At 43.1% G+C, this 27,346-nt stretch overlaps 1 protein-coding gene across 2 annotated transcripts in view; it reads left to right on the top strand.

Moving 5' to 3' along the window:
* gfra2b (GDNF family receptor alpha 2b) overlaps positions 1-25,624 on the top strand; it is a 117,994-nt gene extending 92,370 nt beyond the window's left edge. The window contains exons 6-11 of one of the 2 annotated variants that reach the window (XR_005613558.1): positions 3,352-3,461; positions 4,682-4,822; positions 8,741-8,925; positions 19,508-19,555; positions 21,991-24,350; positions 24,638-25,624. Coding sequence is in view for 1 of the 2 variants with exons in the window: in XM_039614191.1 (XP_039470125.1) it covers positions 3,352-3,461; positions 4,682-4,822; positions 8,741-8,925; positions 19,508-19,555; positions 21,991-22,134 (628 nt within the window). In the remaining variant the exon portion in view is untranslated. Of the gene's footprint in view, positions 1-3,351; positions 3,462-4,681; positions 4,823-8,740; positions 8,926-19,507; positions 19,556-21,990 lie in introns of both variants that reach the window. The other variant, XM_039614191.1, reaches the window with a different exon arrangement.
* Positions 25,625-27,346: the final 1,722 nt, after the last annotated feature.

Here is a 27,346-nt window from a genome sequence, read left to right as displayed (position 1 = left end):
ACCTTTCACCTCACCTGTCTGTCAAACACGCTGCATTGTTGCATTTTTCAAGAGAGAAGAAGAAGAGCGACGTTAAAGAGACGAAGCAGGAGAGAGGCTTTAAGAGGAGAGCGAGACAAAGGAAACCAAGAAGAGAGACGGGATGTGAAACACAAAAGTAGGACAGGCAGTAGATTAAGCTCAGCAGCTTTACTCTTATTGCCTGTGACAGTTTCTTGTGCATTAACATATGCATGATGTAGTGGATACTGCAGGACATGCACGCAGGAACAGCAGATAATCTCCCAAACTACTGCATGAATCAGGCGGATATTTCCACGAGGATTTTCAGCTCCCAGGAGAGTTTGCTGGGCATCTGTTCGATCTGTTTTTAACACTGTTTGCATTTCTGAAGGACTTTACACTTCGACAGTGCAAATAACAGCAGTCTGAGTGCTACATACCCACTTTCTACTCCATTCACAGCACTTAAACAGCATTAACACTGAGGCGTTGTGTTGAAATCTCTCTGCTCAGTGGATAAACTGGGCATGGCGTGAATGATTTGAACTGGTTGGCTGGGAAATGTCTGTGTTTTTACCTCAAGAAGAACTAAATCCAGAAGAGCAGACTCTTTGAAACAGTTATCAGAAAATACTGGAAACATATTAGTAGATTAATCTGTCATCGAAATAAAGTAAATTATGTCCTTACAAGCTGTTTTGGTTACCAGGGATTGAACTGCCTTCCCAGTGACAAACCATCAGACCCCTATAGCACCTCATCCGGGTGGTGGGAACACTGCAGGGCAGGCTCTTTCAGGCAGGGTCTCAGCCATAAGCCCATCTGTCTGGGGAGACCCTCTCCCTTCGTTTGATTCACAGTCTGGTCCAGTTTTCCTGATGGTGGCATTATCAGATGATCCAAACAAAAGAAATAAAGCTTCCTTCAAAGCTGTCTGTGCTCGGCCTGAGAGGCAGGCTCAGAGTAGAGCCGCTGCTCCTCCACATCGAAAGGAGTCAGCCGAGGTGGCTCATCACCTATCCAAACAGCGGGATGGGATCCTGGAACAGACCGAGGACAAAACAGATAGAATGTGTCTCTCCACCTGATTGGTTAAACCCATGGGCTAGTCTGTCCACATGTCAGCTGCTAAATGGTTCCTGTCTACATCCGGCTATTTTACAGAGCCTGCTCTCAGCAGCAGTGTTTTGGTCCTGTCCCCGATCTCCAAACCTCTGATAATTCAGTGTTTTTCGTGGAGAAACAGTAGCTCTGCTCTCTGCTCGTTAACTAAATTGTGTAATAATAATAATACTAATAATAATGGATTGGATTTATATAGCGCTTTTCAAGGCACCCAAAGCACCCAAAGTGTAGTTTATAAATGGCTGCTCTCTCTCACCGTGGTTGTTTTCCCCTGTTTTCAGTCAGTCATAGAGTTTGGTTTCACGTAGGGATGCATGTTTATTGCATCTTTGGTGTGCCGCCCTTCCTCTTGACTAAACATGTGTTGATAAACTGCACCTTTAACTGAGAGTTACTGGTTGGTTTGTGGGCGAGGCCGTGGACTGTGGTTTAACATTTATGTTGGCCCTCATAAATAGCAGGAATTGGATGCATGCATGGACAGTGACATCACTTCCTGCAAAGAGTCCATCAGAGTCTGGCCCTTCTCTCTCTTTCTTCAGTCAGGTCTGAATTTTTTACACATGCACAAAAAGCTGACTCATCAGTTTGTTTTGAGGGCTGAATCGGACTCGGCGTGAGGTTCAGACTGCAAGGCAGTGAGAGGCAAGCCCATGAAGCTTATTCAACACAGTTTGTTCATCTCTCATAAGCAGCCAACTGTGGCACTGCCGTCGCCCATCTTTCATGAGGGGAGGATATTTTTCCCCCAGTGTCTCATTAGCATCCATGCTGCTGCCAAAACAACCCGTCTTCTTTCAAAGGAGTCCAAATCAGCCACTTTTTGTCTTTGGAAATTTTGGTGTGAAAGACTTCAAACATAATCTGTTGGATTTACTTCCACTCGTCTGTGAGTGTCGGACAGGTCTGTATGATAAATGTAGAGAGGAGAAACTGTCCCCTTCACATCTGCGAGAGTCGGCTCACATTCATTTCCATTTCTGTAGCTGTTACGGCGTCTGATGCCATCTGTGAATCATTTTCAGCTGAATAAAATTGCTCTTTTTTTACTTTCTTTATGTTAGTCACTCTGTAAATCCATCTGTTTTAAAAGTTTGCTGATCTGAGCGAGATACAGGGTGAAGCCCAGCAATTATCAGGGCGTGTCCTCAGCATCGAAACGGTCACACAGAGCTGAACGTCACGTTTCCCACACGCCTCCATTGTTGACGCTTTGACTGGGGCTTTGACGTCACCTCGCCACATTCTTTTCTTCTTCTGTGGTTTAATGACACCTGCTAAATCACCTCCACCAGCTGTTGTGCTCCATCAACCGATGATGAATCCCATTTAAAAACAAGTCAGCCCCAGAGGTTGTTTGTGCAGCTGCTGCTTATTACAGTCCATTGTTAGGCTTAATTACTAAGGACCACTCAGTGTCATGTGACCATCAGTCCTTCCTGCAAAACCCCCCAAAATGACACGTGTTTGCTGTCAGTGTTCACGGGAATGATTCTGCAGACGTGACGAGCAGCATGCAGGATTTAAAAACACGCTCACATTGAACCACCCACAGCATTACACTGCCTGTTCATTGACCCTGCGGTTCAGCTGGGGGTACACCAGGAGGCGCTCGATGGAGTGAATAGAACAAAATGTTATTTCCAGCTGATTGTACACAAAAGTCTGTTTCATTTTTGCTTCCATAAGTCCAGCATGAAGGAAAACTACTCTTCTGTCCTTTAGTTTTTCTCACAGTGATTGCCATAAAATGCTGGCACTCTGCTAATGTGTGCTGATTGGCCGGTTCAGGATTTAGGGCAGGTCTTCCTCCCTCAATGGTGTCCGTTTCGAAGCGATGACTCCAGCAGATGTTAGCAGCGTCGTTAAAGCCCAGCAGAAGCTACCATGTGTGTAGAAGCAGCAGCTGGTTGTGGTGGTCGAAGGTGATGCTAACAGGGGGGTTCTGCTCGCTTTACACCCCAATTCAAGATGAGGGGCACCGTTTTCCTAAACTGACAGAAAGGTCTTTCATGAACATCTAAAAATAGAAGTGTTTCGGTTGTCTCAAGCCCTTTGGTCGAAAACATGATGGTCATTTCCAAAGGTTTATTCTCCAGAGGCAAAGAACCCCATTCACTCTAGGCAAGCTCAACAGCACCCCCTCACACAGGAAGCTGGTAGCTGTTGGCCAAATTACATCATGTTACTGATGTGTTTGTGTTGTGTTGCTTCCTGTTGCAGGTCTCGGCTCGCTGATTTCCACATGAACTGCCAGGTGACACCTCACACCGTCACCACCTGCCCTCACGATAACTACCACGGCTGCCTCATGTCCTACGTCGGCCTCATCGGTAAGTCTAGCCTCCACTCGGCTAACCTTCTGATGTGTACGTCATCAGTGGTGATGGCCCCAACCCTAACCCCAAATACTGGAAACACAATTAAAGTCTTTGATGGAGTCGGTTAGACTGTCATTACATTACTGCTTGCCTTTTATCACAGTTTGGGTCACACATGCTGAAAACTGACATCAGAATGACTTCATTAGTACGGTGGCCCTGAGATGCCAAACGGACTGCAACTTAAGAAAACACCAGCAATAAGAAAAACGCTGCAAAAGCATACAAAACACAACGGAAATAGGAAAAAACAACAACGGAAATAGGAAAAAAGAAAACAGAAATAGGAAAAACGAAAACAGAAATAGGAAAAAACAGATTTCCAAAAGCACAAGGGAAGTGCTTCTGGGGAGACAATAACCCGACGGACCAGTTGCAGGAACCCAAAACATGGTAGGTGTGTTTGATCATGATTCATATAATACTGATGACAGATTTTTAGGCTAATAGTTAGGCTAACACACATACCTCTCATCTTTTCTTTCCTCACAAAACCGTTAGATCCTCCACTTCTTTTAAGTGTCTCCCAGCGCAATTCTTAGCATATTTTGGTTCCTGCAACTGGTCCGTCCATTATTGTCTCCCCAGAAACACTTGCCTTGTGCTTTTGGAAATCTGTTTTTTCATATTTCTGTTTTTCCTATTTCTGTTTTCTTTTTTCCTGTTTCCGTTGTCGTTTTTCCTATCCGTTGTGTTTTGTGTGCTTTTGCAGCGTTTTTCTTATTGCTGGTTTTTTCTTAAGTTGCAGTCCGTTTGGCCTCTCAGGGCCACCGTACATTAGTAATTAATTCTGCTTTCTAAAAATCTTCCTGTTTACAGTAGAACCTGACCTAACCTGTGACAGGTGTTTGGTACAGAGAGCCTCCAGCACAGAGTTAGTTGTTTAGATGTAATGAGTTCAGGTAACTGTGCCTTCCTCTAACTTTACCACATGACCTGTTTAGTAAAGCCAGCCTGTTCGTTTCTGGCTGTGATCAGCAGCCACTTGACCGTTATTTAAATCTTTCAGTTGAGAATTAAGAGCAGAGAAACATTCTGCTGGTGACTCATTTCTTCTCTGGAAATCATCCAATGATTCAATTCCCAATTTGCAAAAATCCTCTTTACCTTTCTTCCCGGCTAATCTCCACCCTAATTCTTATTCCTCTCCTCCTCCCCCCTCCCTGCCTCAGGCTCGGATGTAACGCCAAACTACAGCGACAGCAGCCCGTCCAACATCACTATGAGCCTGTGGTGCACCTGCAGGGGCACCGGCCACCAGGAGCACGAGTGTGAAGCTTTCCACCGCGATTTCACACACAACACCTGCCTCAGTGAGTGCTGCATGCCTGATCAGGAGGTTCAGAGCTGTAAAGTGCTGATCTCCTCCAGTTAGTCTGGAGAATATTTACCTAAATAATCCAGAAAACATAATTATTAATCCAACAGGCTATAAGCCAATCAGCCGTCACATTGCTGTAACACGATGTGAACATACCTGCAGGTACAGTTTTACGTCATGTGTTTTCTGTTTGTTGTCTGATGGATTCAGTCATTTATGGATCTGAGTTTATGAAGCTGCTGCTCACAGAAATGTATCTTCCCCCTTTACACTGAAACTGTGGAAATTCATGAAAAATTCAAAATTTCAGCTCTATCATATTACAGAACTCAGAACAGAATTTTTCATTTCTATGTTGCTTATCAATGATGTTGCACATTTAGCTTATGCATTTCCCAAAAACTGTTAGCTCTGATCTACGACCACAGGTGGGAGGGGTGAAGGGTAAACAAACAATTTCCCAAATTCTGGAAACACTGAAGTTTGAACGTCTCCAGGTGTTACTGATTGATTTGATGCAATAATAATAACATTATTACCTGTCACATGACCTGATCTTTGCTGATCCATGTGGGGCAAGGGGGAGGGGTTGATGTACTTAATATTCTATTTCATTATCAATGCGTTTTTCTGTCAGTGGTGTAATTGATTATTCGATAAAAGGAAAGTGATTTGAGCACTATAATTCAGTTTACAAATATGAAGCATAGAAAAGCAGAAAATATTCACACTGAATAATTTCTTATTTTTAAATGTCTTAATTATTGATTGTGGAAATGATTACAGAGAAAATGAGATAATATTCACATTTAAAAGTAGGCGTTCATTTTGGGAAACCATTAAATGGTTCATAAATAATGAGACTTTCAGACTTTAATGGAGAAATGTTATCAAACTCTAACCCAAGCTGTGCAGAGGTATGGAACTGCAGCATGAGGTTAAATCGATGAATAAAATCATGATACATTTTACTGTTAAATGTGTCATCTCAGCACATGAAATGCTGAAAACGTTGGCATGGTTAAAGAAACAGAGGTGTGAGTGAGGCGGATAATTGAGGGGAAAGGTTAGTGGAGGAGGAAAAACAGAAAAGTGCGAGCCGATGTGTTGAAGATCCCCAGATACCGTCTTTAAATAACACTGACCCAGCTCCAACATCACCTCTGCACCTCCTCCATCACACACCCGCTCCTCCTCCTCCTGCTATGGATGCAAACATACATATCCATGTGCTGCAGGCAGCGAAGAACACAACAATGCCGTTACATTGAACTTCATGCATTCATGTATATGTGAAGGTCAGTCAGTTAATGAAGGATGAAGCCTGTTTATGATGTACATGTCTCCAAATGTTCAAACCCAAAAGTACTCAGATTACTGGACTGTGCTCTGATCAGGCTCAACACTGTGAGCTCTGTCAGGTGACGAGAATAACACTGATTATCTCTTCATCATGGCTCCTGTTAGTGGGCGGGATTTATCACGGAGCAGGTGAACTTCGGACCCACAGTCCAATCCATGGAGGTCCACCTCCCAGGTTACGGCCTGAAAGCACCTGCTGCTAACATGTTGGTGCAGATACCTGAGCACAGCGTAAGGGCTTGAGTACCCTCTCCATGATCTCCCGGTCTGTCAGAAGACACGCGGCGGCACTTTAATGTGTAACAGGGGCGGAGAATGCTCTCTGCAGTCGAGGTGTAGTCAGACCTGGACAAACACATTTTGTGTTCAGATGCAAGAATAACCTTCAGTTATCTGAACATGATTTGCTGCACTGAGGCAGCAGCAGCCTCTGCCGTGTGTTGAGTGGGTTGCATTGCAGCGCTGTGTTCATTAATCATTCTCCAAACAGACCACCATGGGTCCTACCAACAGACTCCACAGACCAGTGTGTTGGGCTTAAAAAGTTGTTGGTGTATCTCTGTGCTGGTCTCAGTATGAATTCCCATAAACACACACAGTTCACCCAGACTGTGGTGTAAATACTAACTTGTATATTCTTTATTCTGTATTCAGCCCTCGTGAAAATGGTCGATAGTCATTCATCTTCTGTTTGTTAGGTTATATTTTCATCTCCAAGGCCAGTGGATCCCCGGAATGTAAAAAAGACCAGAAAAAAACACTCAAAGGCACAAAAGAAGGTTAAAATTTGATTTTCAGCGTGCATTATTCATATGTATAAACCAGGATTCCTGCAATCCATAAAAGGTCTTGAATTAATTAAACTAAAAATGACATAATTGGGGTTAAATGAATCTTTTAAAAGTCTTTGCAGTGAAAGAAAACACCTGTGTCTCCAACCCTGTGTCTGTTTGTTTCTTCAGTTTTATAGTTGTCATGCTGGCCTTGAATTTCATCATGAGTTACATTTTTTAACTCTTAAAAGTCTTAAATCTAATCTGAATCTGGTCTGAAGCCATAGCGTCACTTATTACTGTGAAGGTTTTTCAGGTTCAGTACTCAAAAATCCCATTATTCAGTGCAGTAAACACCAAAGTATTTGGACTCCTTCAAATGAAGAAACAGCAGATAATAACCAAAGTGATCCCAATTTATCCTCAGGGGATCTGGGATGGACACAGGGTTAACAGTTCACCCAAAACTGTAAATGTTAGATCACCAAAATTCCCCATCCTCCATCAACCATGGGTATCTGCACTAAATACCATGGCTGTCCTTCTAATTGATGGTGAGATAGTGAGGTATTTGGAGGAGGCTGTGAATAAAGGAGAGGTGGAGTGAGTCAGCATCTAACTGGTAGACAGATAACTTTATTCGAGGCTGCTCCGCTTCAGTATCCCCCAGTATGCCCCAGTATCTGGCTAAACTGTACCCATACCAGATACCAGGTTAACAATGACCACCTCGGCCTCTGTTAGCTAACAGGTTGCTGGTGGAAACTGTGCTCCTGTTGGCCATAGAGCGGGGTGGGATGGGGGGGCATATTAGAAGGCAGTGAGGGAGAAGGAAAGGCGGGAGTGAGGAGGTGAGAGTAGGGACTACGATGGTAAAGGAGGAGAAATGACCTCAGAGAACGCCCATGGATGTTGTAAAGGAGGACATTCGGAAGGACAGAGGAGGATGGTGGGATAGATGGAGGCAGATGATCCATTGTGGTGACCCTTAAATGAATCAGCTGGAAGAAGAAGAACTTCTGCAGATTTTCACAAAGCAGCAGCAACATAATCAACATAATCATAAACTTCTCTTCTCCCAGTCACCACACCTGTGTCTATGTTTGCCTGAAGCCTGCAGACAGCAGAGGTGATAAGCTAGGAGTGTAGCATGACCATAAATGGTTGCAGAATCTGCAAAGACTCTCACAATATGCTCAGATGAAACAATGGCACAAAGATGGGACATACTGGAAACACTACACATCCTCCAGTGTGACACAAATCCAATGACTTTTGTTTCTGTCGATAAAAAGTTATCTCAGCCATTTAGATTTGTAGTTCTTCGAACTGAGCATTAGATTAGATACCAGGAAGTAACAGGTTCATTGGTCATGAATATGACTTCAGGTATGTATTATATTATATTATATATAATATAGTAAACATTTCCAGACACCCAGGTGACCAGCTGAATTAGGCCACTTCAGGCTAGACTTGGGCACACTTGGGCTGGATTCTGACAGGTGTGCCTCGGTAATAATTACCAGTTTGATTGAGTTTGGAGGGTTTGGCTTGTTTTGGGGGGAATTTAGGACCCAACAGTGAACCATGTGTGCTGATCTGGATTTGGGATACAGACCAGCTTCAGATTCTTGTTACCTCCCTGGAGGAAGGCCAGGTGGCAGCTGCCTCTTGATGAGAAAACAGTAATTGGTTGTCAGGTCAGTGTGGTTCTCAGCAGGTGTAGAAAGTTCTCACTTTTTCTCTGACCGCCCGTCTCCATCTCCACACAGAAAATGCCATCCAGTCGTTTGGTTACAGCTCGGAGGGAGGGACTCTTCTCGTAACCGAGCCGTCATCCACTTTCCTGCCCCCTGCACAGCCTCCAGTCATCGCCAAACCTGCTCCCTCTCTGCACGGAAACGCAATCAAACCCCTGGACAGTGCTTGTATGTTTTCCACTTGTGCGAACCTGCAGGTGAGTTTGGATTAGGCCTTAGTAATCGAGTATTCTAGTGATTATTTCATTGATTAATTGAGCAATCGGATAAGAAGTACTTTTGTCTTATTGTTGAGCAATAATAAAAACAGGAGGCAGAAAGAGTTGTGACAGCATTTTATCTCCTGGATGAGGTGGATTTGCTGTGTGTTTATGTTTATGAGTTTTTGTGCGTGTGTGTGTGTGTGTCTGCATGTTTAACTGTGCTCTAGAGTGAGTGAGTTTGTATCTGTAAGCCTTTAAAGAAAAGGCTTAAAATGTGGTGGCTGCGATGACGAGAAATGTATCAGCATTGTGAAGTGTGTGCTGTGCCTTTCTGTGCTGCTGAAAACAAGATGTTATTATGGTGTAGACCTTAATTAATATTAATAATAATTCACTGTCCACCCTAACAATCCTCAGTTTTATTGGCCCTTATACATTTTTAATGGTATTGCATTTATATATTTTTACATTTTTAAAATATTTATATTTTGAAATATTAATACAAGACTAGTACACCCCATGTCCCTCTTTAGACTCACCCCTGCTTGCTGCAGGTATCAATTCCATGTAAAATAGGATGGCTGCCGTCAGCTTTCAGCGAGCTGTATAATTTAAACACGTATCAGACTAAGTTAACATTTCATCTGCAGATTTTAATAAACTTCTGGAGACTCACTGCAGATTTCTCTGTGTGAAACAAACCGCCTCCACGTTAAACTGTGCCTGCGTCATCATCTCTGCTGCTCTTCTGTTATCAGTGTTTTTGTTGAAAACTCCTCCTAAATAAGTTTCTATCTCTGGCCTGTTTATGTGTTGCTCGCATTTACATGGTGATGACGGAACGAAGCATTGAGGAAAAAAATTGCTGTGAGGATTTTTTATCAACGAGTTATTTAAATTACTCGATGAATATATGAGAGGCTTGGTCTGGATGTAGTTTTTTATGGTTTCTGCCTGAGCTACAGTACATGGCTGCTGCCTTATTTATTATATTCTTTACAACAGGTAAGCTCACTGAGAACGAGATCTTTTTTTCAAGAGAAATGTCAGTACAAAAAAATTCAAAAATTGAGACAGTCGGTTACACAATAGAACAAGCCATTACACATTATCACAGATGAAGAAAAACCTACTAGAGTAGTTGCATATAAACAAAATGCAACCCTTTAAAATGTTCCTGTGAAATCAGACAATACCGTTCTTGGGTTTGTTTTTAGCTTATTCCATTTATAGGCAGCGAAGTATTTAAATGCAGTTTTCAAGAGGCACAAAATGTCCTGCAAACTGACATTGTAATTGCTGTGTTTAAATTCAGCGAAGGAGCAGAGGTAAGCAGCAGAGCCTGGAAAGACACATGATTCAGTGCACATAATACACAAAATCAAGAGGCGTCGAGGTGGATATAGAAGCATGCATATGAACAATATCATCGTTAGTGTTCTGCTTATAATGTGGTGGTTGACACATTTGCATGGCAAGCAAAAGGTCACTGGTTCTCTACAGACACAGGGCAGGAAGGAATGGAACATCTGCCAAATCAATCACATTACCTTCCAAGGCACAAACCTTTTGGCGTGGCTGTAGCACAGGTCATCTGCTAACTGGAAGGTTGGTGGTTCAAGCCCTGGTTCTCCAGTCTGTGTGGAGAGGTACTAAAGCCAAGTTGCTGTTTGATGCATCCATCAGAGTGTGAATGTCAGATAGAAAGCACTTACATAGAAAAAGTGCTTGTGTGAACGAGTGAATGAGTCAAGTTGTATAAAGTGCCTTGACTGCTCAGGTACAGTAGAAAAGCGCTTTGTAAGAAGCAGTCCATTTGCCAGGACTGGCAATGTGCTTGTGAATGAGAAACAAGATTTGTTTCTATGTGAAACTCTAATCTTCATCTTTCCTCAGTGGTGGTTTTTAAAAGTGAGTCTAACTTCCAGCCAGAGTCCTAAATATTTATAACGGAGAACAATTTTAATGACCATGATTTTAGTATGCACTGTATGCTGGATATTTTTAGTTGACCTTAAATGCACTCATGCATTTTGTTTTATCAGAGTTTAAAATAAGTTTATGTGTGATCAGAGAATTTTGAAATGTATCAAAAGCAGACTGTATATTTGCAGTGGCCAGATCTGAGGAACAGCCAGTGGCATATAAAACAGTGTAATCTGCATAAAAATGTATGCGCAGTTTTAGGTGGCAGAGATTATGCCACCATGTTTGCCAGATGTTTGAAGATTTAAGTCCAAAGCACCTAACTTTCAGCTGGATTATTAATTACAGAATGATGCAGGAGTATAGAGGCTGAGGTGGTAACATATATTATAGAAGCTGTACTATTAATGGTTGTGTTTCTGCTGAGAGGACATGGGGAGATGCTGTGAACTTGGTTTGAGTTTTCAATAATTGAAAGCTTAGTGCAGTTTACCCTCAGCTAACCAAACACTTCCAGAGCTGACTGAGACACCACGGACAAACCGTTCTCATTACTGTATTTTTCAGTCCACTCCAAGGATGCATGCATAGTTCACGCTTCAAACTTACCTTCTGATACTGAAATTTACATCCATCCGTCCAACCCCAGTGACCCTCACCTCAGTAGTGTGATTCTTACAGACCTGTTGGCTTACCATGCTGGTAGTCTAAATCCATAACCAGCCAGGTAGCTAACTACTGTTCATTTTAAATCTATATCAAATATAAGGCGCATATAACTACCTAGTTTCTCTTTAAAACTTTAAATATTAGGTTGTATTCAGTCCAGTATAATCCACAGGAGCATGCCTCTCATACTTCCCATGCCGGGGCTCAGTAAAAATGTGTTTAAGCTTAGGACATGATAGCTCTGCCTGTGTGTTTTCAGCTCAGTCTCAGAACTCTAGCAGGTAGGCAAACAGTGCAGCTTACATTCCTGTGTGGAGAGGAGATCTGGAGCTCAGTCACAGGTGTTTTACCGGCACACCGCGGATTATAAATCTGTAAATCAGGTGGTGGTTAACCGAGGAAAGTTGATAAAGAAGCAAATGAAGATTCCTGGCTAAGTATTGAGATCAGCCCCACGAGTTTGGATGAATTAACTGACCTCATCCATCCACAGTAGCATATTTTTATCTTTGAGATAACTTTCAGTTTTTGGAAAATTAAATCAGCTATTAGTAGGAAGCAAGAATCGTGGAAGGTCTTGTGTTATTTTCTTTCTTTAAGTTAGTCTGTTCATTATTAGCAATAAAAAAACACATAAAAATATATGTTTGCCCTCATTTTGTTTCTCCTTTTGAAGATGTTTCACAGCCATGATTAAACCACGAAAGCAGGAGAACGCGTAACTTTGGAGCACTGTGACTAAAGTCAAACTGTGTGGATCGCCTCAAAAAATAAAGTATGAATATTTGCTTCTAAAGGGATAAATCTGAAAATGCTCATTTTTTATAGCAGTATAATAAAAACGGGTGGTTATAGAAAGAGAAATGCAGACAGCAGGTATGACTGAGGAGGTCTGAGCACTGCAGCTTTATGTGCTTCGCTCTTCTTCACCTTCACACACATTAACGTCATCCTGCCTGCATTGTGGGAAAGTGGAATCCCATCCATTATGTACAGAGAAGAGGTGCAAGGCTGGAGGTTATATAGGCCAAAATAAATTGCTATGCATTATGAAAGAGATTTAAAGCATGAATTATAGAAAACTTCATCATATAATGGGATGGATGTGGAGACATTTTACTGAACTTTTACATTTTTAACCCACTTACGTACACATATAACTTTTAATGATGAAAAAATGAAAAGTCTACAAAAAATACCCAACATTAGTTTTGCTGATCATGAGTGTGCACGTTAACCAAGTCAGTGTGTACTGAGTTTGTAGCTTCATTTAATGTGGGCTCAAATACAGAAAAGAGAGAATTCTGCAACAAACCAATGAGTTTAATAAGTTTCTGAGATGTGTAACAATTTACACACGTCAATGAATCAGTGAATCTTCTTATTTAAGCCTGGACATCTAAACAACATCAGCATGCTCAAAGACTGCACCACCCTCAGAACCTGAAGTAAATGACCAGTCCACAAATGTCACTTCCTGTTGTTGGTTCTCAATTATGACATGGTATCATATACTTTACCATTCCAATAAAACCTCTAAAAAACATGCAATGCATATTTAAAACCATATACACATGTACACACAGAAAAGTGTAAAGTGTAAAACTATCTGTGTTAGACTGGAGCCACAGGCAGGAGACAAAGTGGACCAGTGAACCCAGCACACACTGACTGGTACCGCAGAATATCCTCAACACATTTCCAGGGCCATGATTTAAACTAGCTGCAGAAGCTGATACCTCTCTTTAGTTTAAAACAGACATGAGGGCTACTTTATTAGTTTATTTATTATTATAATGTAAATGTTGGATTCTTTATAGAGTTTATGTTGAGTCTTGAAGTCCAGCCATCCTCTGTTGGAGGGTTTTGGCTTCAGCTGTTTCTATGTGATGGTTTCCTCACATGCAGCCAAATGTCTAACAGATTTTTTCTTTCGGTCCGTCTGAGCTCTGTGTTGGCAGTCTTGTGCCAATATGGAAAATTAAAAGTTGAGCCAAAGCTGAAATGTTCTTATTTTTTAAGCACATTGCCTCCAGCATTCATGCCATCCCTGAAACACCTCTAATACATTTCAGTTTTGGAGTCACAAAATACTGAGTTAGTATCACTGAAACTGGAACTGAAGCTGATTTGTCTGTAATAAACTGCATCATTCACATCATCCTAGCAGTTCTGCAGACTGGAGTCTTCTTCTTGTTTGTCTTCCGTGGAGCAGTTTGTGGATTTTGGCATTCTGTTTTAGATCTTAAGTCTTGAATATGTGAAGACTTTAATTTGTTTTGGTGCACTCGTACACCTAAACATATGTTTTTTTTATTCTCTTTGTCTTTGTAGTAGAGAAAGAGTTTTACAGTTAATATTTTGTGCGGATGAGACACCAATCCCTCTGGGGTTGAAGGAAGAGCATCCAATATGAAATTCTGCCAAATCAAACATACGGAGGTCCCCGCTGTGAAGGAGGAACCAGCTAAAAGTAGCTCTATTTTGTGCAGATATCTCAGGCATTTCTGGAAATTGTGCTTAAACACCAGCAGCTTTCCAGTGGTCAGAATTATCATGATGGGACAAAAACAGGAAATCAGCTGATATTTTAGTAAAAAAAAGAACACCTATGGTTCAGGTTGACGGGTGGCTCCACAAAACTTTAATTAGCAGTGTTGTTCCATCTTCCAATGACAAAGCCATGCATCCATGCAGGACTGTAAAGGTGACACTTCTTCAGCCTGTTTCCACTGCACTGGACTCAAAGGGTCTGATAACTGGTAACAGCTTCAGTCACACTGTAAATTCCACACATAATCCCAACAACAGAACCAGAAGGAAGTTAAGCTATGCTAGGTTTTGAAGTTCTGGTTATGACTGGGTGAGCTTGGAGCTTTGTCATTGGAAGGTGAGTTCACCTTCGAGTGACATGTGGCCTCCAGCTTCTACCAAACTTCACCAAGACTACAATGTACCAGCTACCATGTCAGAATAGCATGGCTTCATGCCAACCAATGTGCCCATTTACAGTGTCTACAAGCAAGTATACACCCTTATGAACTTCATTACAGATCTTTGAAACTGAAGGATGATTTGTCCTCTTAGTGACAGTAACTGTGGTTTACTGATTGGCTGCCTTGCAGTTTTACAGAGTTTTTTAGAAGTTCCTACCCTGGAGTACCCTTTTTTTTTCCTGTGCGGTGCGCGCTTTAGTGACGTTTAACCAGAGGCCCTTTTAGCAGATTTGAGATTACATATCATTATCATGTACTCAGTTGACCTACTCATTTGTGAGGTCCCAGTTTGAAGGCTCGAGATGAAAGTTTCCAAACGACATGTGACGAGAACAGGGTGGGGTAGACTGTGAAAGTGAACTCTCATTGGCTAATGATTTAGGACTGACAGTTACCAGTGCGTGTATCCCAGATAAACCGTTCTGAAACATCAAACGACCAAAATTTACAAAAGTGACTTTTTGTTTTATTCAGTATGACCTAAAATAAGTTATTGAACATAAAATCAGACAGTGTTTGCAGAGGGTGTAGATTTGTTTTGCAGCCACATATATCACCCCCTGTGGCTGCAGTCTTCAGACCCAGAAGCTCCACCCACCTATGATGCTGTTTATAAATTTTGGTGTTAGAAATTGAAAGCTGCATCTCCCAGTCATTGCATTTGTTGCAGTTACTTCTCACATGGCCTCTGATGACTGTGGTTCCAACTTTAGGATCAGCAGCTTTATGGTGACAGTGAGGTAAAAAAGGTCCCACTAGGGTGGTCCCTGTGACAGGAAGTGCACAAAGTTCTGGTCCTCTTTTCCTGGAATGGAAACAGTTTCTGTAATTCTATAATCAGTGGAGCAAGAATGAAGACCAGGGTTTGCAATTCGGGGACCTTTACGGGTTGGATTTGTTCGGCTTAAGATACAGAGCAGATGACTCAGTTTGTTCCTCCTCATGAGGATTGTCCGTGCTTTTTGTACCATTTCTATTCATTTTTATTTCTTTCTGTTTAATTCTTTTGCTGCACAGAGCACAGTGTTCGGATGAATCGGAGCTCAAGTGTCTGTTTTCCCATCTCTCAGTCCAAAGCTGCAGCGTTGATCACTGTGATGGTCGTCTGAACACAACCGGGCTCAGGGTCGATGGTGCTTCCCTTTATGTCCAGCCTGCAGACATCCTTGTAGCACAGATATGAGTCTGCATCCAGTCCACATACAGAACAGCACATCGTGGCCATCATTTCAGCTGTAATGTCTGAGTGGGTGCAGAGTGCTGCAGTGGATCATCCTTATGAAGACGTGTGTGTTCAGAGCTTAGTGTTTTCATTTGAAGTTCACAGACTGCAAAGATGGAAGCGTTAAGGAGGCAAAGAGATGGAAAGTAAACTCTGGCGTGTTAAAGGTGGCTTTGAGAGACCAGCTGGAAAGTATAAAGACCCGAGGTGAAAGCAGATCATCGCAGGAAGGATGAGTTCTTCTAAAAGTCAGAAAACCAAAAACCAAAAACGACAACACAAACAAAGATAATGACCTGTTTAGTGTTTCCCACAACTCCCGGGCCTCAGCTGGCAAACACCACATCAGGTCACAGTGATAGAATAGAATAGAATAGAATAGAATAGAATAGAATAGAATAGAATTCAACTTTATTGTCATTGCACATGTCACAGGTACAGGGCAACGAAATGCAGTTTGCATCCATCCAGAAAGTGCTTTAGTCGTGATATAGATATATTACAATATATATTAGCAATAATATAGATGTGTAAGTATATTACAGAAATGGGTCTATTATGGTATGTTACAATGTACACGGTATGAAGTATGTTATGAATATTCTGTAACTATAAGTATGTACAGGCTGTAGTGAGTACAAGCCATGTACAGGATATAAATATGAAATAAAAAAAACTATACAGAAATATGAGATATACAGCTATACCGAAATGTGAACTATGCAAGTTATGAACAGTTGTAGGATTAAAAATTATCGTATGTACAGAATGATTATTTACACAGAATTATACAGTAGTGCAGTTAAGATAAGTGAGATATGTGGATAATTTCTACAGAGGCTATATAAAGTGCTAGTGGTTGTGAGTGGTGGTTCAGTCCATGTTATTATTGTGTGTTTGAGGGTACAGTTGTCCATTGTGTGTGTGTGTAGGTGGTTGTGGGTGTGTGTATGTTCAGTCCATGAGTTTAACGTGGGTCAGATGTCAGGAGGCAGAGTTCAGGAGTCTGACAGCTGTGGGGAAGAAGCTGTTCCGGTACCTGGTGGTCTTAGTCCGGAGGCTCCTGTAGCGCCTCCCAGAGGGCAGGAGGGTGAAGAGTCCATGTGATGGGTGACTGGGGTTTTCAGACACCGCTTCCTGTAGATGTCCTTTATGGCAGGAAGTGGTGCTACGGCGATGCGCTGGGCAGTTTTCACGACCCTCTGCAACGCCTTCCGGTCCGAGGCAGAGCAGTTCCCGTACCAGACTGTTATACAGTTGGTCAGGATGCTGTCGATGGTGCAGCGGTAGAAGTTCACCAGGATGTCTGAGGACAGGTGGTTCTTCCTCAGAGTCCTCAAGAAGAAGAGGCGCTGGTGAGCCTTCTTGACCAGCTTGGAGCAGTTGGTCGTCCAGATGAGATCCTTGGAGATGTGGACTCCCAGGAACTTGAAGCTGCTCACACGCTCCACAGCCGTCCCCTTAATGTGGATGGGTGGATGTGGGTCAGCATTCCTCCTGTAGTCCACGATGAGCTCCTTGGTCTTCTCAGTGTTAAGCAGCAGGTTGTTTCTGTTGCACTACTCAGCCAGACGATCCACCTCCTCCCTGTAGGCTGTGGTCTGCTCAGACCCAAGTTTTCATGAAGTTTCATGAGGTGCAGAGTCCCACCTAAACCTAACCCACTAGCTGACAGTAAGGAGAACCTCTGAGCAGAAGTGAGAGGAAACAGGGTTTTTTTTTAAAAAAGTGGAACAATCTTCAAATCACAGAGGTCTAAATGGGACGTGACCTCTGGCTTCCTGTAACCTATAACTAAATTCACTTTCACCCTTATAGCAGCGATCTGCTGAAGGCTACTGCTGAAGAACGATGGATAGATAGATGGCTGGATGAATGGATGGATGGTTTATTTTCCTGTCTCCATTCTTCAACCAACCCTTTTATGCCCGAGTGCCTGCAGCAGCATTCTGAGCACCTGTAAATGCTCTGCGACCACAGGAGACCAACCCTGAGTCAGATGATCCAATTTCACGGCACCTGTACTGCACGTTTAACATAGTGTGACAGTATGAATTCACCCTGCAGCCCTCCATCAGGTGCAGAGAGCTACAGACAGCTACCTGTCAGCACTTTCAAAGCCTCTTTCTAAAGACCTGCGATGTCAGCGTGCATGTTTGGAGTGGGTCTGAATGCTCTGTGGACATTCGGCAGCGCAGATGGAGTTACATCTGAAAAACAGGCAGATAAAGAGAGAAAAGGAACGGCAGGAATGTGATACTGCTGTGCGCCGCGTCTCTGTTGATGCTGTATATCACCTCATGCATACTGTTCTGAATTTGCTTTGTGAATGGTGTCTTTTCCCCAAAGCTCGTGAATACAGCGATCATTTTCAGCTCTTTTAAAGGAAGCAGACGTGCAGAGGCGTCCGGCGTCGGAAGATGTCCATATGATAGCAAATCATCTGCACGCTTTAATGATCAGGATAAATAAGCCCGTGCGCGTGCACATGGATGCCTATTTGTGGCTCTGCGCATGTATATTTCAGGGAAACGATAATGATCCGGCCACTTGCGATGATTTCCCCGACGCTGAAAAGAATTTTCTTCCTCCTTGCTGAGCGATAAGATCTGATTGGCTCACCCACCCAGGCAGCGGGAGGAGATATGCTAATGAAGCACTGACAAAGAAGCTGATGGAGGCCGGAGATAAATGCTGGCATGTGTGTGTTTGAGGACAAATAAGTGTGCATCCTTGTCATCATCAGCACTCTGCATTTCAATGAAGGTGAAGCTCGATTTAACAACCCGAGGAGGCTGAAACGTGGAGGAGCTGCTTCCTTTAACGATCTCCCAGAAACAGTGGTGCAAACACCACATTTTACTTCAGGTTTTGACCATCTGCTTTAATTATTGATGATCTGTTTCTGAGGAATCTGTTGTTTCCACTCAGTTTGACAGACATCTGCAGAAAACCCGAGAGCCTGTGAAAACACTGATTGTAATTTTTACCTCTGAATTAAAGCTGAAGTGTGCATGCTGCATTTCAAACCTCTGTGGGGTCCAGGTATTTATGGACCTGACTCTGAGTACTCTTTGGAACTAAATCCTTTTGATTTAAGCGAGTGAATCATTATAAGATTGTGGAAACCTGCAGTCAGCTGAGACTGAAGAAGTCACTTGGATAAGTGACGAAACGTTTCTCCCACTGAAAACGATACGTCCAGATGAACAGAATCAACTTTTGGGGATTTACTTACCTGGATGATTGAGCATGCATCAAAACCTTAGTATAAGTACAAAAATCATTATGATTATTAGTCTGTGGCCTGTACTGTGATACAGGGTTTGGACTTTAGGGAGGTTTAACTCTGGGTTCACAGTGGTTACAGCATGATTAAGCCCCATGCAATGGCCAGTCAGTTCTGTGGAAAATGGCGCCATCATTTATTGAAAATATGGTGGAGGTCTTTGCGTGCACCATGAGAGAATCTGAGAGTTTTTACAGATCAAATAAAGCCTTCAGCTTTCTCTGACAAGCTTCTTCACGATATTACAGATGAAGACTCTCAGCAGAGGAAGATGACACTTCAAATTCCTGCAGGTCTCAGTCTAGCACCATGGCTTGATTTTTCTATTGAAACTCATCAGAAACCACCTTGTTCACTCACACATTTTATTACTGATCTGGATGGATGGATGGATGGATGGATGGATGGATGGATGGATGGATCTTATTCAATATTCAGCCTGATACTTTCTCACAGTGAGCTCTTGTTTTACAGGACGGAGGACAGAAGTGCATCCCCTCTGATGACTTCGAGTGCGAGGAGGTGAGCAGCTCTGATCAAAACTTTAAAAACGATGGTTGAAGTAATGGGTGGAGGGGTCTCCATCTCCCTCATCACTTAGACCAGCTGATGTGGTGTTCAAGTTGTTTATATGACGCTGACGTGCATCATCAGATCAGTCGATGAGATGAAAAATGAACAGATGATTTTTATCAGAGACAGACGGCTTTGAGCCCTTTCACTAAAATCATCTGAGCAAGTTCATTCTGGACAGACCTGGGAGCACCCCCAAAGGAACAGGAAGTCCAGACAATGGAAGTTCTTGATTATACTAAACCAGGGGTGTCAAACTCCAGTCCTCGAGGGCTGGTGTCCTGAAACTTTTAAATGTGTCCCTGCTGCAACACACCTTTCATAAAATTAGGTCATTAGCGAGACTCAATAGAACTTGACTGCATGCGGAGGTGGCAACCCCTAACCCTTCTCAAGTAATTTTAAATAAATGTAAGTAAATGTAAGTGTTTGAAAATTTTTACTTCTAAAAGTACTTTTATTGCACCTTGTTCATTCACTCATGAGCTGCTGTAACATGAATCAAATGGCTGAATTGCCACCTCACCAGCCCTCAAGAACTGAAGTTTGACACCTGTTTACTAGACGTTTTCTGATTGTGTGTCTGAGAGGGCCACTATTACATCACAGAGAAAGCTTTTATTGTTGTAAGGTCAACATAATGGAAAAAGTAAACTTAAGTGGTGTTTTATTACAGCGTGGGCTTTATGGTCGAGTGAGATTATGAGGAGATCATTCTGAGGTGAGATGTGATCTTCAGGAAAGACTGTTAAAGGATGGGTGAAACTGCCTCTGGCTCTGAGCTCAGGAAACTCTTTCCTGATGAGCTTATGGTGTCAGTCGCTGCTTTCAGGCCTGATTTAATAAAGCACCATTTCCATTTTGGAGTTTCAGGTCCTGTTAGTCAGAAAGGACCAGAAAACAGGTAAGGGTTTAGGGCGGGGCTACCTGTGACTGACCGTATGAGTGTAGTGTCTGTAGTCTTTTGGAAACGGTGTATGATGGGATGCTGTGTGTACTCAGCTCTCAGTTTCACAGCTGGCACATTAAAAAGTGAGCAGTAGAAGTTTTCAGTGTTTTCGCCCACTCTCATTTCTAAGACTTCGCTGCCAGACTTCCTGTGTAAGCCTCCCTGTGGCCGGTTCACTGAGTGTCCTCCATCTGTTTTCGGGTTAAAGATCCACGGCTGACCTGTAAAGTGCTGTGTGAGGAAACAAAGTGAGGCTCCCTCCAATAAGCTGCTCTGTATTAATACTTGATGACCTGGCCACACTAATATCTTCATCAGCAGCTGTTATCACCCCGGGTTGGAGAGGAGAGTCACATGACAGATGGAGAACATGGGAGCACTTTGTTGAATTTATTGATATATTATTGCCAAACCTGAAGCTGGAGATGAACTTCCAACATGAAATATGCACGAATAAGAAGCGGCAGAGAGTGTGGCGGCAAAGCAACGAGCAGCTGCGTCTCGGTGGAGATCTGTCTGTAAAACAGAGAGACACAAAATGAATTACCTGCTGAAACTCAAGCAAGAGAGTTAGACTCAGATATTTAGCAGCCCATAAAAGCTCAGCTCTGTGACTCACTTTACCTTCCAGCAGACACCTCTCCTGCTCGGCCTCCACACACCATCTGTGCTGAGGGCGGTGACCACACTAGGATACTGCTCCTCCTGCAAGAAAATAAAAATAAAGAATAAAAGTGCAGCGATGTTACAAACGTGTAATACCACAGATTTTACGCTCTCTGTTTCCTCTTCAGCTGCGTTTTCAGAGGTTCACGCTCCGAGTTGCTTGCTCTGGTTAAGTAACGCCGCCGTCTACAGCTGACAGTTAGAAAAGAAATAAATCAATTATTGATCCACAATAAACATTTTTATGACAGCAAAATTCAATTTGGGATATCTGAGAGTTTGACATGCAGTCAGTGGTGAGAGACTTTCACACAGCTGTAAGTAGATTTATTATTATATTATTATAGCAGGACAGGATTAAACAGGACACATCTGAAAAAGTAAGGAATTAATTATTGATGAAGAATTAATATTTAATTGTAGAAAACTTTATCTGAAGCCAGATATGAGGTATGAGACGTTCTAACACCGCCCACAACTGAACCCGCTCGATAGAAAAGCTTTGTTTCAGAAATCTGCAGTCATGAGTGACGCACGAATTATGGATTTATAATATTAGTACTGAAGAATGAAATGTGGCTGTCTGTAATTAGAACAGGAGCTGGTCAGAGGGACTTTATACAAACTTTCATGGATATATTCACAGGTATATTGATTTCCAGCTAACAAGCAGCTTCATTGTTTGTAGGATTTTCAGGACACCACAGACTGAGGCGTTACAAACACTTGTGCACTAATGCTCGTGCCTTTGCCCCCCCTCTGTGCTCAGGCTCTGTTGGCCCAGGGCTCGATAGACTCTCAGGACTCTGCAGGGCCCAGAAGCAGCAGCCGGCCATCAGCCCCACTCCTCCACCTCCTCCCTGTGACTGTGTGTGTGTCCACCCTCCCAGCGTTCCTGCTCCACGTCTCATAAATGTGAACTAGCATACACACATACATGCCCACACACACACACACGCACACATTCACACACACACACACACACACACACACACACACACACACACACACACACACACACACACACACACACACACACACACACACTCCTAAATGTCAGCCAGCAGACGTCCAGCATCAACAACTGCCTTTCAGAGGAGGAGGGAAGTTATTCTGGAGGACGTTCGGATTAGCCAGCTCTCTGCACCACACGCACGGTGCACACACACCGTGAGAGGGTGTGTTGTGTGTTTGAGCGAGGGTGAGAATAAGAGAGGCAGACACAGAGAGACTCCTGGGATTTTCGATCACATTGACTTCGTTTCCAAAGCTCCGTGTCTGCAGAGTTTGTGTGCAGCCCAGCTCAGACTCACTGCCTCCAGCTTTCTGGGATCCGAGACAGCTGGGCTCAGAAACACAGGGACTTTGGCTCAAGCTTGAAACTGCACACACACACACGCACAAACACACAGACACACGGAGAACAAGTCTTAAAGTTGGCAGCGCGATGGTGAGAGAGACGACAGAGCTGGACAGATGGGACGGATCATTCCTCTGTGTTTGTCAGCTCAATTTATCACTTCCCTGGACCTCTCTGGTGGCAAGAAAGCTATACTGCATACATACAAACGCACACGCTGTAACCCTCCCCTTAGACCTCGTTAGCGGGCAAACAGGGTCCCCACAAGGACACAAACACTCATGCTGTACACCAGTGTGCTTTTCGCAGGTCTTTCTCTTCATTTTGTTGTCGACATTCTGTAAAAACTTCATTTAATGTGGAATATGAAAAAAGAGTGTATATTTCACAAATGTAAGTGTAAAATTGTGCGAGTGTGTGTGTGTTTGTGCATGAGTGTCGGTGGCTGAATGTGAATGTACAGACATGTGGAAGCAAACAAAGGAAGAAGGACTCAGCTGCAGGACACACAGCGATGTGTGTGTACTCTCAACCAAACAAATTTTTCATTTCAGACTCTTAAATTTGGGAGTTTTAGGTTTTTTCCTCCTCTTGTCTTGATTGGTTGTAGGTGTATTGCTAACAAAGCTACAGCTGTTATCATGGTATTAGACCACCGAGCCCCTGTCAGTTTAACACAGTCTCAGTTTAAATGGGTGCTGCTGGTGCTGCAGTTACAGCAGGGCGGACAGTGGTGGTGGACAATGCTGTGACCGCTCACAGTCAGATCCAACTTTGGAGCAACTTTGGAGCACCAACACAGCAATGCAGCCTGCTGTCCTTCTGTGACTGAACAGGTCAGGTTGGCAATTAAATGCAAGCTGTTCCTAATAATACGGCAAAAAAACATGTTGGTGTCTTCAGTCACAAAGTCCAGCCTGAACCTCAGCGGCCTGAAACAGAAATTCCTCAATAAAGAGTGACGTCGTGTCTGCACGACAGCGATAAATCTGCAGAACTGGCTTTTCTATAAGAATAGAACCAGAGTCCTGCCCATTGAGTCATGTCTGCTACGCAAAGACGAGCCACTCCGTTCAGCACAGACGGACTCAGGTTAGAAATGACAGTGAGAGTGACTGCAGTCTGGGGCGAAGCACAGTGCAGTCGCCTCAAGGGCGTTTATACTCTAAGACCCTGCAATTAGACAGAAACGCTCGTCAACAGTGGGGAAGAAAAATTCTCTTCTGAGAGAATGAAACTTCCAAGAGAACTAGGTGACTGAAAACATCAATAATTCAAGGAAATGATTTCACTAGCATTAGCGTGTTAAAGGGCAGGGTCACTGCTTCCAGCAGACTGGCTCAGGTTCTTCTGCAGTCAGCCCCAAAACACACATGTACAGCCGGATACACAAACTGTTTGGTCTCTATAGATAATTTCCCCTTCATAATAACTCTTTATTACAATTTAAACAGATCATAAAGTTTACATTATTGGGGGCGTGGCCTCTGACTGGCAGGTGGATGGCATACAGCTGTTTGGAACATTTGGATCATTTCCTCCTGCGTTTGCTTCCCTTAATGTGTTTAATATGTGAGTGTGTGTGGGGTTCTCAGTGTGTACGGTACCTCTGGCCACTCTGTGGGGTATTTTTTATGTTTCATAGAAGCTACCAGGATGCAGAACATGAACTGTTGTGCTGCAAGGTTGTCACCAGTCGAAGCTCGAGGTAGTCGTCACTTTGTGCCATCCGTGGGCTGGAAGACCTGAGATCAGTTCCAGAGGCGCTGGTGCGTCCTTACTTTAGTGTGATTATTACTGTCATCCCTGCTAGCGGTCAGGAAAACGTATTACCGTGTCCGTGAAGGGTCATTACACGATTGTCCAAATCAGTGAGATTGCTATTAAATTTGTTGTAAACATTGTGATATTTCCCCTCGGGCTTTCAGCAGCATCATTATTAGGACAGATTTGTTTTTGTGTCTGAAATTGGACGATGAAGTCATATATTTCTAATCACCTCGGCCTTCCTCTTGTTCCGTAATCATGTTGCTTTTTTCATCTACTTTTATTCCAGGAGCATTTTTCCCTGGAGTTTCTCACCGGCATCATCCAGACGCCTTTTCTCTCTTAAAATGTGAATAAAAATGTGATTTTCATTAAACTCAGTGTTAACGTAATGCTGGCTGTTCATGATGCCCTGCACATCGGGATCCTGAGTGTTTCATTAACAGTGTGAACATTCATGGTCTCCAGAGGGGTAGTTCATCCCTCCACTGCCTCAGTGCTGCTGAAGCTTCAGGTTTTATTTCAGAATTAAAGCGCTAGTGTCAAGACAGTGCAGAACTTTTTTTTTCTACATAAATAACAAAATTATTAAAATCTGATTTCTATAACTTTACTGTAACTTTTCATGATCCCCAGAGGATGATCTCTGGCAGGCTTGACGGTCCCCTGAAGGTTTTACAAGCACCATCAACATGAAAGCATTCGATTTCAGCAGCACACAAATCACTAAATTATCTGTTTAATGGTAGAAGAATTCAAATTTTGGGAGAAAAATATTTGAAATGAATGGCAGAAATGTCACAATGCAATATTTACAGTAACTTCTGTTTTTGTTGGCAGGCAAGTTTATCTTTCACATTTGTACTTAATTTCCCTCCTGTATAAATGTGGTTATCTCCAACGAATAGGATGGTATCGTCAGCAAAAACTAAAATTAAAGCAAATCACTGACGCAAGTGCAAAATTTAAGTTTTTTTAATTTAAGTCCAACGATCGATCCCTGTGGAACACCATGATATCTGATTCATAACAATTCATTCATTACTAATTGTATTTGAAAACAAAGAACTGTTTGTTCAGGATGGATGTCTGATTTTACGTTGGTGTTGAAGATGACTGAACAGGGCTTTGTGCTGGTACGACCGTGTGTTGGGAAAGAGTAAAATGAGGACAAAGGTGACGGCGAGGAAGGTTGTAAATTTGCTGATCTATTTGTAAACTTTAACAGCGCTCAGCAGTGTAATGAAATATGTGTCTGGAAATAAAAGTAACAGCTGTCCACAAACATTTCTTCTTCAAGTTCTTCTTCTCCTGAAGCCTCTCTGAATGATGACCTCTGCCTGAGTACCTGACACAGTCTACACTTGTCTTTGTGGGTGCTGAGTTAAGGCCACAAACACGTCACACAGGTGTTCGGTAAAGTGCTGCTCCTAGCCTGATGAAATCCCTCTGTGTGGTCTTACAGTTTGGTGAAGGTTTCCTCAGCATCAAACTAACCTACATGTGTGCAGCCGAGAGGGAACTATGGTGGCTGGAGGCTGAAAGCAGAGCAAAGCCATGCTGTTGGCTCCAAACACATCTCTTCAGGCATCTGTTGACTCATTCAAAAACCACTCTCTCTTCAGAAACAGTCAACATGGCTTTAATCTACACATTCAGGCCCTCTGTGGCTCATTTTGTAAAGTGTTGCTCTGTTAACAACATTTGAAAGCTTTGGAAACTCTTCAGGTCTCTGACTCGAGCACAGCTCTGCAGATCTGATGTGTTTGTGGCTGTGAAACTGCACTAAAGCCTCACAGTTTGTACCTGTAATGTTAGTGTCGAACGTTAGCACTAACATCTACTGCATGATCCTGATTACGAGCTGAAGATGGACATCAAGCTTGATTTTTTTTTAAGTTCCTGTACTTTTTAGTCCCGGTGTGTGATCCTGAACCTCGGTGCAGCTCCTTATTTCATCCTCTGTCTGAAACTCTGTCTCCCCCTTTAGCCAACCTTATTCTGATTGGCTGTCCCTCATAAACAGAAGGCTTGAAAGTTTCAGTGCTCACACGGGGATGCTGTGTCCCTGACATAGCCAAATAAGGATATCTGCCCTCACTGACATCATAAAAATGTGCAAGCAGAAGAAACTGTGATAGCCGGAGTGTTTGGAGCTTCAGGCTCACAGTGTTTACTGACCACACTCTTTATTAGACACTGTCAGTTTAACGTGAGCATTAGCAGGAGGTAAACGAAGTGTTTCTGTGCTGATGCGTCTGAAGGTCACTGTCTGAGGAGGTGATGCAGACTTTATGTAACGCGTTTCGCTCGTTTGGAGCTGCAGCTCATCAGAAACCCTTTCCCAGTTTAGCTGAACCTCTCTGCGTTGTTCAGCTCTCAGGAATAAAGTGAGAGCCACCCTTCCCCCGATGTGCTCACAAGAGGCTTTTTAAATGTGAACTCTGACCTGACTCTTGCTGTTCCGTATTTTTAGCTGAGCGTGAGGAAGCCGCTGATTGAAACGCCGTGAGACGGATTAGTGAGCAGACGGGAGAATAAAAAGAAACGATGTGCACGTGAGAGTTTGTGTCTTTGCTTCTCTGCTCTTATCTCTGCCTTTCTCTCAGCTCTGTCACATCTCCTCCTCTCTCCCCGCTAATCCTGATTCTCTCGCTTTGATTCAGACGACACTGATAGCAGGTTGTGTGAAATCATCATCCTTCCATCCATCTCCATTCGCTCCATTTCCACACCGAATCCGCCTGTCACGTCTGCTTCAGCCTCCTTTATGTCTTCATTTCTGAGATCCACCTACCGGCCCTTTCCTCATCACTTTGTCTTTCCCTCTCATTATCCTCTCATCGCTGGCTGTGCTTTACTGCCTCCTTCAGCCATACCTAACCAGAAAAATATCTGGCTCTGTTAGATGAAGCAGACGCTCAGAGTTTGTGTTTCCACTGCAGAGCGTTCAGGTCCGTCTCAGGTGGATCTAGTTAGGAACCTGCAGACTGACAGC

Source organism: Oreochromis aureus, linkage group 7 (genome assembly GCF_013358895.1).
Source record: "Oreochromis aureus strain Israel breed Guangdong linkage group 7, ZZ_aureus, whole genome shotgun sequence".
Lineage (NCBI taxonomy): Eukaryota > Metazoa > Chordata > Actinopteri > Cichliformes > Cichlidae > Oreochromis > Oreochromis aureus.
This window is presented reverse-complemented; position numbering and strand designations above follow the sequence as displayed.